Source organism: Solanum dulcamara, chromosome 5 (genome assembly GCF_947179165.1).
Source record: "Solanum dulcamara chromosome 5, daSolDulc1.2, whole genome shotgun sequence".
Taxonomy (NCBI): domain Eukaryota; kingdom Viridiplantae; phylum Streptophyta; class Magnoliopsida; order Solanales; family Solanaceae; genus Solanum; species Solanum dulcamara.
In genome coordinates, this window is record NC_077241.1 from 50,632,649 (window position 1) to 50,644,698 (window position 12,050).

Genomic DNA, 12,050 nt, shown 5'->3' on the forward strand with positions numbered 1-12,050 from the left:
CCTCTTCAAGGGGACATGAAGGAAAGGAAGGACTTCTAAAATACCATTCCACTGTCCAAGCATTTGATGTCGACTTTATTGACTCCTTGACCAACCTTCGTCTATCTCTAATCAAAATAGTAGTAGTTATTAACCAAGACAAAAAAAGACTTGGCACAAGTCTCCAAATTACAAAGTGAGCATGTTGTCTATTTTCGTAGACTAATTTAATTTCATTCCGATACCTAACCCATTAAACACTTAAGCTCCTTCTTTACCCCTCCACCTTGCACGGTAGAAGGGGTAATGTATATTTCCCTCAACAATGCAAATCGAATTGACTTAGTGTTAAAAAATCTCAATTAAACAAATCGAGCAAGTTTGAATTGACATAATATGAAAATTTATCAGGTTAGAATGTATATTTAATTATACTACGTAAATATTTTTAATGTAGCATTACTTTACACTAATTGGCTTAAATTAAAAATATCACGCTCTCGAATAAATTACGTGATAGTGTAAACTAATAGAACTTGGTAACACTCAAGTAGAGGAACACTTTATTACACTTTTTTTGCCTCCAGTCCACCACCATCAATCCCTACACGACAGAAGTTTGGTCACTATAAACTCTAATTCATCTAATCATATAAAGTTTTTTTAAGGATATCTTGGTCAAAAAATGCCACAGAGAAAAGTATAATGTCGAATGTTATTCGCAACCAAATTTTGCCTAACTTTGGAATGTAATACCATCATTACAGATTAGACTCTATCTATCTCAATATTATTATTTTTTACCTTTCCATTATAATCTTTTAACTTCTTTAGCCATCAGGATACACATTATCCATCTACCTCTACGCTGATGTCATCTTTTAATATTTCATATCTCATATATTTGCTACATCCAAGTCAACCAATATGTATCCAACAAATGTCTCCTAAGCATGTTAAGATACTCCCTGGAACTTGCCTACATCTCAAGTGGGCCCCAATTGATGTGCGCTATATTTTGCTTGTTACAGCCTCCACCCTACCCCGATCATTTTACTTGTCATTTTTTTATTTACGCATTTCTTAACAAAAATATATATTTGGATTATTATATTCTTATTTATTATCTTTTATTATTAAAATGTTAATCTCTCATTAATAAATATTTTCTTTAATTTCTCTTCAATAAATAAAAGGAGAGTTAACCAAAACAATCACGATATTGAAAGATGTGTATATGCTCTTCAATTAGTTTTTGCTATATATGCTAATTAGTGAATGTTTATTATTATTTTGGATCATCTATTTTTAGTAAGAACAACAATTAAAACGGTTCAAGTGAAATACTAAGTAAACTAAAAGGATCGTATGGAAACTTGCACCATGCAACAGATTATTAGTTATATGCACTAATTTGTATTATAAGGAAATTTCATATTATTAATGCTATTTAACCAACTATAGTAGGTCAATATTTTATTTATTTAAGTTAAAATATAAATTGTTATGAATAGTTGCATGTTGTGAGGATGTGTGAGATATTGACAATAATAAATCTGAGGAGAGACAGAAGTAGGCCGAAAAAGTATTAAGCAAATGGGATTAGACATGACATGACCCTAACTAAGAGGATTTGGAGATCGAGGATTATAGTAGAAGGTTAGTATAGGTAGTCAAATATTGTCTAATTTTTTTTTTTAATTATTATTATTATTACTACTACTACTACTCCCCTTCGATCTTATTCTTGGATTTTATTATAATAGAAGTTTTCATACACATCATCCTTCTCATCAGATACCATCATTTATGAGATTACATTAGATATGTTATTGTAGGTTAATTAATTTTACTTTAAAAAATAAAAACCTAATCCATATGCTATCAAGGCGCAAAACCAAAACTGTTTTAAGTGGAAATAATCTTAGAAATCCTTAAATGCATATGAAGAGACAATAAAGTGAAAGTTGTTCAAATAAATTAGAAAAAGAAGGTCATGACACCAATCATTGTCACATATTGACTTGCAAAGTATTCCCGTCACCGTTGTGAAGGGGTTAATTGGTCTAAGCACGAGATTGATATTATATGAAGTTTACATACAGAGCAAGCAACTTGAAAAGTCTATGGACAAAGTCTTCTTTGCCATGTCCCACTCTTTGTTAGCATTATAAGCATAAGTTTTGGAGTGACTAAGCTAAGCAAATAAAGGTAAAGGGCCCTCAACAATGACATTCACTCAGCCACCAATCCTATAAGCATTGTCCATGAACCTTCTTCGGACCTTGTAGGAAGCTCACTAGGAAATTAGAGAGCTTATTTCTCTTTTAACATAATAAATGGGAGGGAATTCATTACATCACCACCATCCATGGCTGCAAATAATCACAATGCAAACATGTTTGATGGGAGTTTTACATCGCTGGACTCGCCGGATAGTGATGATTTCTCAAACAACCTAATTAACTTTGAGCTTTCTGATATACTCGAGATAGATAATTGGCCCGTTCAACAAGCTGATCCAACGCTCGTACCCCACTACTCAAATTATGCAGCAAACCAAGTGGTTAACACCAGGAGTGAGGAACTTAGCAACAGTAAGCATTTCATCAACACTACTTTAATTTAGCATTATTAATTAAGCAAATTGTCAAAAGACCAAATCCACGCACATGCATGCATACATACATACATAAGGAAATAGTTTCAAATGTTTTTGTTTGTGCAAAAATATATATAGATGTTGGGAGCAGCAGCGAGAGGAAGGAAGTTAAGGACAAGGTTGCTTTCAGAACGCTGTCGCAAATTGAAATACTAGACGATGGATACAAGTGGAGAAAGTACGGAAAGAAGATGGTGAAAAATAGTCCAAACCCGAGGTAACACCATCCATCCAACAAGACTTCTATTTACTGCTAGCTAGCTATCCTAACAAAACAACTGATGATAGCTATCCTAACATGATCTAAGATTTGAACCTTATAACTCATGATGATAGCTATCCTAACAAAATTAACAATTACTACGTATGACTGTCCATGTCATTCCATTTAAGTAAACAGGTCATTCAGTTACTTGATACTCTTTGCACTAGATCTCAGTCCAGCAACGTAAATATATTCTAGGAAATTTACCAGAAACATAACTCACCAAAGTAGGGGTCATCTGCCAAACGAGGGGGACCACATTAACTATTAACTACTTAATTACCAAAAAAGAAGTGCTAGCTAGTTCCACTTATAAACGAATTAATGTCACATAAAATTACCTGAATTTGAGAAATCAAGAGAAGTTGAGAAATGGTTAGTAGCTAGTAACTATTGTGGTAGGCAAAAAGAACATATGATTCACCTACTTTAATCAATTAATTTAATTACTCTTTCACAGAGACAATCGAAAAAGTTATGTGCTATTTTGCCTTTATGAAAAGCAGGTTATAGAAAGTGTTATGATAACTCACATGAGCATGTATTCTGTATGAACTCACAGGAATTACTATAGGTGCTCCGTGGAAGGTTGTCCAGTGAAGAAGAGAGTTGAACGAGACAAAGAGGACTCTCGGTATGTGATAACCACCTACGAGGGTGTCCACAACCATCAAGGTCCATCCTCGTTCTGATGAACAAGATATCACTTGAAACTTGCGTACTATCACTGTAGCTAAATCAGGCCAGTAAAATGGGGTCAGACGGGAGCGTCTATCTGTAACTTAAAATGTAATCAATTAGAACATTATTTCAGTTGGCATGTACTCTTACATATCCTACTTCCAACAGGATTTATATATATACATATATATATATTTTTTTATATATAAGCTAGCTACTTTCTAACATTATCAACTGATCACACCGTAATCTACAGTTTTGAAATATATTGTGCATGCAGTGATCACTCGTGAAACACATAACGAAAGGAAAGATGAAGCATCAGATTCTAGCTTGTTTTACCTGAAAATTTTGGGACGTACAAACCACAAATTAAAAATGGTTCATCTTTGGCAAGAGACTTTTAATTTTCCTGAGAACGCAGATAAGAAACTCTCTACTGCCGATTAGCAAGGAGTTCAGTGCAGAGGAACAAACCAATGTTTCTCAGTGAGAATCAACCGTGATAAGAGAAGCTAGGAAAGTATCATATGCATAAGGCTATATTCTAAAAGGTTTACTACAAGGTAAAGAAGCTAGAAATCACCAACATTTTGAGGTGGTCTACAACATAGGAAGAACAGCATGAGAGCCCCAAAATCTTAGTTATTGTTCAGAGCCCCAAACATCACGATATGCTAACAATCATTACAAGAAAGAAATAGCTTGGAGATTATGCTATGCAGTAAAACTTTGTTCAGCTACTTTACATAAACATGATCAAGCGATTAATTTTTTCCCTTCATATACAAAATGGGAAAATATACATGCCTAAAAATGGTGTTATCACTTGATTCCCAACTGACTGGGATTTGGACAACCTTCAGTTGGAAAAATAATATCAGAATTTCGTATATGAACATTTGATGCTGCCAACTTGGAATCTCTGGTATGAAAATCCAATGAAATGCTCCACAAAACCTCTCCAGGCTGCATATTTCTCCTTAACTTTGAGGATGATCTTATGATGGCGTTTGACTTGGAGAATGGACGTTTACTTGTTCTCCCCATGCCACTTGATAGCAACCACCGTGACCCAGCTTGTTGCTGACTTTTTGTGCCCCAAATTCGGTCATCATTAGGCCCATTATTAAAACCTGCAACATGAATTTCAGTGATCTTAAACTGAGAAACAGCCTGCCTATGGATTCTCCCCTCAATTTCTCCGGCAATAATTTCCTCCTGAATGAATTGCTCCTTCGGATCATTTTTACTGCTTGAATATCTTTCTGATGCTCTGCTGCAAGTATTTTGTTCAACAGGAGCACAAGACCTCTCTAATTGAATCAGAATGAGCATGGAGATGCCGACCATCTCATAGTCACGCAAAGGATCTCTGAGTTGAACCCTCAGAGCTAACGTCAAGTTGTTACACAGTTCCGGCCTTTCTTCACCTGTTTCCAGTCCTGAACGATCTAAATCAACAGACTTAACATTATGGGCTGCTAAGATTTTGGTAATTCTTTCCTTGGTCTCATCCGGAATATTACTGAAATCTCCAGCATCCAGCCTCAACCATTCATCTAGTGAAACAGACAGCTCCACTAAAGCACCCTCATCATCATCACTTTCTTTGCCACACCAATGCTTTAATGCGCTAGCTGTATTAGAACCAAGAACTTCACTAAATTGAGGCCTAATGCTTGAAGGTGCTTCATTATCTGACAAGTTTGACTGGATTCTTAACCCCTCTATTGTAAGAGATTCTATCTTATTCATTGCCAAAGGAGTTAGATCCTCCTTAAACAAAAAACCTAAATCCACATCATCAATTATTGAGGTTGAATTGAGATGACCAGAACTCTGATGAAACAGCAGATCTTCACTGCCCTTCTTCATACCAAATAACCCATGCCAAAAAGTGAACCTGCCAAAAGAATCACAAGAACACAACATAAATCCTCATCATGGATGACAAACAAATAACTAAAATAATAGATAATTTATAATTTTATATCATGATCTTAAAATTACAAACCTCTCAACTAGTTCAAGTTTGGATCCGGCTTCCCAGGCCATTTCTTGTATATTCCTCCCAGTGATATCTTCTAAAGGAATCATCTTATCTGCCTGAGCAGACATTTTGGAAATTCCACCAGATGCCCAGCAGCTGAGTATCTCCATAACACTACAACCCATTGCAGCAGGGAGCACAACTGGACTAGAAAACTGCATGATCAATCTTGCACCATTCCTTGCATTCCTAAAAAGTTGAGGACTTATTGAACGTAGGAAGCCCCCATTACGCGTGCACATTTTAGAACCTAAGCCCTCTCCAAGAGGAGGTAATTTAATTGGTCTTTCAGGGGAAAGATAGATTGGACTTCCAAACCCACCAGAGTTGATGCGTGGTGAATTCTGGAATGCTTTCTCATTCATACCCCAATCTTGCATTAAAGCTTCAGTTTCCAAGTTCTCTATCATTTTCGCATTCCTTTTACTCCTCAATGAATGGGTACCCCTCTTATGCTCCTTTTCAAAATCCTTAATAACTGATGACAAATCAAAGTCATCAGAAGATGCAACTCTTCCATGAACACTTGAAGCAATGCCACTGAATTCCACTTGATCATCTGTTGCATCAAAATCAAAACTTGAGTTTCCGGAAGAAAGGGTTTCCTTCTCAAACGGTCTCAAAAGGCATTCTCTTGGCGAATCCAGACAACTATCAGAACTCAAGTCGGCTGAGGTCTGCTCAACGTTCAACATTTCCAGAAAATCATTTGCCACAGACTCTGTCACATCATCTAGGCTAAGTGATTTCACCCGCCTACTGGATTTATAGCTGGACTTCAGATTCATGTAGTTTTCTTGGTCAATGGAATCATACATATCTACTGGTGAATCCAACTCTGCGTACTCAGCAGTCAACAGGTCAAGGAAAACCGACTCAAGCTCTTCAAACATTTCATCCTTGCATACATCAGTCTCCTCATAATTGCTGCTTTTCATTGTATGTTCTCCTTCGTAGACATCATTGCTTTCACGCTTTTGCTTGTATTCACTTTTCTCATTGCTTCTTTCCTCCAAAATGTACGCAACATCATTAGTTTCTATTGGAGTATCATCACAACCTTCATAAGAACGTACTTCTGGTTTCACCTGCTCTTTCGTAGAAGATTCTATGCCCAGCTCACTGACAGAAAACTCAATATGTTGATCATCGATGGTATTTTCAGCAGAAAACCGTGACAAAGCACCAGAGTTTGGTTTTAAGGGCGCTAAATATTCGAAAGAGAAATCTAAATCATCCAATTTACCCAATTTTCCCTCCTCGAGTTTTTTATACAGAAAGCTAATAGAGCGAGAAAGTTCTGATTTTTGGTCTGATAAAACTTCATCAAAACTTCTCGCATCTAGGGACCTAGATGAAGAATGAGTCATACCAGCAGGCTCACGGGGAACGCTTCCAACCCACCGAAGACTTCTATTAGCACTAGCCCCATCACATTCTGAGAAATGATCTATTGCAGGTTTGATGCCTCGCACAAATGGGCTAGGTTCAATCGAGTTACTCCCTGATACAGTGAACCCGAAACTAACATCCAGCATTGCACCTTTAGCCTTTCCTGAAAGCTTGAAGCTCGTGGTCCATTTCCCTGAATTCCTTCTTCCCTCCTCTAACTCCTCCACGGTAAGTGGAAGCAACCTCGTAAGATCAACCCAATGTTTGCCAATATCAAGCGCTGGAGCCCCAATCACAGAAACATAAAGCAGGAAATGTTTGGGCTCATACTTGGCTGAATGCTGGTGTCCGGTCCTACTTCCATATACAGAACTGGAATGCATCAAACTCTCTTCAAACTCAGCTGTTCCCTGACAAACCTGAGCAGGGCGAGTACTCATCACTTCACCCTTACGTTTCCAATTTACACAAAAAGAAAGGTCATTGAAATTGACGGGCAATCCTTTTATAGAATGAACATGAAGAAAGAAACAACAATTGAACCGTCGATGGACTATATGAGTTAGAACCTTTAATGGCCTCCAACTCCATATTGATGATTTCTTCTCTTTACGCAGCATGTCATCAGCAACATTGGAACTGGATTTGGATACATGGGTATCACCAAAAGAATCATGCCCATGATCTGCTTGAAAAGTTAAAGCCTTCTGAGGGGTTTTATGTACATAAAGAGCTTTGCTAATTTCTTCAATGTCACGCAACAAGCGCCCGCCATTCAGATCCCTACTACTGCTCTTCCAAGACATCTTATTCACTGCCAGAACATAAATATCCAACCAAAAATCCAAATAAGCCCAAAAAATGACCCTTGTTGACCAGGAAACAATATTGGTTTATCTATTTTTATGATGGTGGTGTCTAGACCAGCATGCAACTTAACTATTCCACCTACTATCTGCTTATACTTTTATTATTAAGGAAAACCAAAACAATAAAAATAGGGCCAATTTCAACTATATACAATAAACTAATTAGTTTACAACAAATATAGCTATGTTTTATTTACATAAAAAATAGCCAAAATCATAGGAAATATACAGTAACTATACACTGACTATACAATATAGATTACTTATACATAAACTATACACTGAATATACATTATGATACACTCAAAAACTGAATATAGCTTGACTATACATGAAATATACACTAAATATACATGTCTATACAGCGAATGGCCATTTTTTTGGTAATTATTTTGGACGAATGGCCACTGGGTGTAATTTGCCCTAAACAAATATACCTAAATATCAACTATGCCTTAGTTTCAAACTATTGTTCAGCTGTTTTCAGAGGACTTATGACAGTTTGACTATCGTATACTGAAATCAACCTATCAGCAGCTTATTTTTCGGGTTTGAGACCGACTATGCTTTGCACATGAGAGTTGAACCTAATATATGTATATAATGCTTCTGTTTCAGCAAATAAAGATGAACATAAGCAATTAGGCAAAAAAGAACTAAAATTGTCTTATACTTTTATATTCATTTCTTCAATTTGTGAATACAAGAGATCAGTACTCTCAGTAATTTTCCACATACTATCATGAAAAAAAATACTCAATAGAGCACAGAAGTTTTAAACAACAAATATTTATACTTCTATTCAGAATATGGAAGTTTAACATGAAAGTTTTAAGGCCCACGTGTGCTAGTTTTATGGCCCACGTTTATTATCATTTTGGTTTAATAAATAATTGCTAACTTCTTACTTAATTAAGGACGTTATTTTGGATAACCCCATTTACCCACTTTGATGGAAAGCGGGAATTAACCGCTCGGTCCTCTCTCTACCAATTAAATGCATAAGGCAAAGAGAGAAAAAAGAAACTGTTTTTGTCAAGAACATAAGATCAGCTGCTTCCGCTCGAACAAGTTTGAAACTTTTAGCAGTGGTAGACATTCAATGAACATGTTATTCTTTAAATAGAATCAAATTAGAATTACACTTCTTTATTTACACGTATGTACTGCATTCTTGAGATTCTTTTTGTGGATGCATTATGTGGGCTCAAAGTATATTCAAATACATGAGAATATATGGTTATAGTTCCATAGTTTTGCTGGCAGTAAGCAATTTCCTTTGAACTATAGGCCATGGATAAGCATGTAATCTGATCATCTTGATGTGGTTGGGTATTCAAATTCAGATTATGTTGGTTGTGTCGATATAAGAAAATTCACATTTGGCTATTTATTCCTTTTAGCTCGAGGAGCGACGTCATGGAGCACCCAAGGGCATGGCCTAATGGTCAATGAAGTGATTGAGAGCCATGAGGTCTCAGGTTTGAATCCAAACGGAGACAAAAACACTAGGTGATTCTTCCTATTTGTCCTAGGTTCCTAGCCATTGTGGATAGATTTACCTGATACTTCTTGTTGGTGGTAGGTGGTAGGTATCCTGTGGAATTAGTCAAGGTGTGCAAAGCAAGCCCGAACACCACTGTCATAAAAAAACATTATGAAAGAGTGTGAAGCAATCTTTTCTAGCTACATCCACTATGAAAGTTGAGTTTGTGGTGTCAATTCAAGTTAACTAGCTACGAAACTTTATTGCAGGACTTGGACTAGTCTACAGTATTTCAAGACAGCTGAAAATTTATTGTGATAATAGTGCAACAATCATCTTCTCTAAAAACAATAAGTATTCGAACGATGTCAAACATATGGAATTGAAAAACTTTTCGGTTAAAGAAGAAGTCTAGAAACATAAAGTGACAAATGAACATAATAGCATTGAGCTTCTGATTGTCGATCTTTTGACGGAAGGATTAACGCCCAAAACATTTGTTGAACGTGTTGAAAGAATGCGCATTATTGATGGCAATGAGTGACTTTCTGTAAAAACTTTATTATGTTTATGCAATTGATACTTTGAACTCATTTATATATATTTTTCTGTTATTACCTGTTTTCTCTTGTATACATTATGTTGAGAATGACAATGAAAGGTTATGACTTAGATAAAGAAATTTTAAGCACTATTGTTGGACCATTACGTATTTAAAGGTTGTGTTGGTAATAGTAGACTAAGGGGTCATTTCGTTTGAAGACAAGTTATGATGAGATTAGTTATGATGGATTAGTTATTCTATTATTTCTTAGTAAAGATTTGATTGTATTAAAAATAATATGGATTGTATAATTTCTAAGAATAAGTTGTTTATTTATGAAAATCCTTCATATGTGTATAATGTATGAAAAGTGATGTATCAAAAGGATTGGGAGGGTATTTTTGTCGTTTTAACTATTTATCCGGGGATAAGTTATCCCAAGAATATTATTCCACCTAGAGGCGGGGATAACTTATTCTAGTACTAATTATTAATCCTGGGATAAGTTATCCCAAATTCTGTAACCAAACAAGGGATTAAGGGGTACTAAAATTATCCTAAGATTATCACCTTTAACCATCAACCTAATGTGGCCTAATGTTATAGTACATGGAAGCAATTATGTCGAGAAGTGATATATGACTTAGTACATGGAAGCAATTATGTCGAGAAGTGATATATGACTGTCATGACTCGTATTAGTTAATTTACTCAAACAACAAATGATGTTGGATTTAGCATATGTGCATATTATGATTAAATTGTTTATGAAACCATTAAATGAATGATGTTGCATGGGCTAGGTGGGAGAATGAAATTTTTATGGCATACGTGTGTTAGTTTTATGGTCCACGTTTAATATTTTGGTTTAATAAATAATTGCTTGATTATAATTTAATTAAGTTAGATGATTTGGATAACCCCATTTACCCACTTTGATGGAAAGTGGGAATTAACAGTTTGGTCGTCTCTCCGCCTATTAAAAGGGAATACTCTACTCCGTCTCTGCCATTCTGAATAGTAAGCATAAGGCAAAGAGAGAGAAAACGAAAACTGTTTTTTTCCGAGAACAGAAGATCAAGTGCTTCCACTGGATTCAAGTCAAGAATACTACGGCCGATTCTGGTATGTTATTCTTGACTGAATTTCTTATATGTAAGATTGTGGAAAAAATCATGTAGTTCCACTGTGGTGAATAATTGATAAGATTTCATGATAGATTGTTTGTATATACAATCTGTAATTGGTGAAATTTCTTAGATAACATCGATAATTATATAAAAACAAAGAAATAAACTTGTTGTAAGTTTTAATCTTATTTTCTACGATTAATTCCCACAAATTTTCAACAAAATCAAAAACCCAATTCAACACAGAAGTTTCAACTGCAGTGACAGTTAATAAATACAACTTATACCTCAAATCAAAGGGAAAAAAAACAGAAGACTTACAGAAGTGAGATCCAACATAGAATAGCAAGAGAGGATAGGAGATGAGTTGACCGCTGATTTTAGCTAAAGTTTTCTGAGTTGCCCGATTGATGATGTTATCCTCTGCTACTACTCGCTATCTTTGTTGTTTATCTTTACAGAAAATGGTGGGTATATTCTTACTGGATATCGTGTTTCTTTGGGTTCTTCATCTGCAATTTCTCTGGCAGCGCCCTACCTTTCACGCTGCCAGCAACTCCAGCTCTGCCTACCCAATTTTGTTTTGCCTTTTCATTTGGAAGGCCACAAGGCAAATACTAAAAAACAAAACCTGACGTGAAATAATTTTTTTGTTTTATTATAAGAATACTTTTTTTTAAAGGAAAAGAGATCGACATCTAGTAAATTGGATAAAAAAAAATAGATTTTTCAGATCTTTTAAGTGTAAAAAAAATAAAATATATATATATATATATATATATATATATATATAAATATAAATAATTTAAGGTTTATATTAGAAAATTATTTCTCCCTACTGAGGTCAATATTATATTGTTCTATGTATATGTGTTCACGATTTGGATAAAAATCAATTCAAATCGAAAAATCGAACCAAATCGATTTTATTTGGGTTTGATTCGATTTGGTTTTACATTTTTAAAATCGATAGTATTTAATTTGATTTT

General features: G+C 35.2%; 2 protein-coding genes across 4 annotated transcripts; one reads left to right on the forward strand and one right to left on the reverse strand.

The window, feature by feature from the left end:
• Window positions 1–2,265: 2,265 nt before the first annotated feature.
• On the forward strand, window positions 2,266–3,791 carry LOC129889205 (probable WRKY transcription factor 51). Its single transcript, XM_055964405.1, has 3 exons — window positions 2,266–2,576; window positions 2,720–2,858; window positions 3,469–3,791. The coding sequence occupies exons 1-3, from the start codon at window positions 2,351–2,353 to the stop codon at window positions 3,596–3,598; spliced, it is 495 nt and encodes a 164-aa protein (XP_055820380.1). The 5' UTR covers window positions 2,266–2,350; the 3' UTR covers window positions 3,599–3,791.
• Window positions 3,792–4,093: 302 nt separating this feature from the next.
• Window positions 4,094–11,684, reverse strand: LOC129889204 (protein PLASTID MOVEMENT IMPAIRED 1-RELATED 1-like). Of its 3 annotated transcripts, none has more exons than XM_055964404.1 (4): window positions 11,383–11,683; window positions 7,602–7,846; window positions 5,605–7,451; window positions 4,094–5,493 (listed from the first exon to the last, which is right to left on the reverse strand). In XM_055964404.1, the coding sequence occupies exons 2-4, from the start codon at window positions 7,836–7,838 to the stop codon at window positions 4,413–4,415; spliced, it is 3,165 nt and encodes a 1,054-aa protein (XP_055820379.1). In that variant the 5' UTR covers window positions 7,839–7,846; window positions 11,383–11,683; the 3' UTR covers window positions 4,094–4,412. The 3 variants fall into 3 exon arrangements, with proteins under 3 accessions (XP_055820379.1, XP_055820378.1, XP_055820377.1); XM_055964403.1 differs by having other exon boundaries at window positions 5,605–7,481; XM_055964402.1 differs by having other exon boundaries at window positions 5,605–7,846; window positions 11,383–11,684.
• Between the last annotated feature and the right edge of the window lie 366 nt (window positions 11,685–12,050).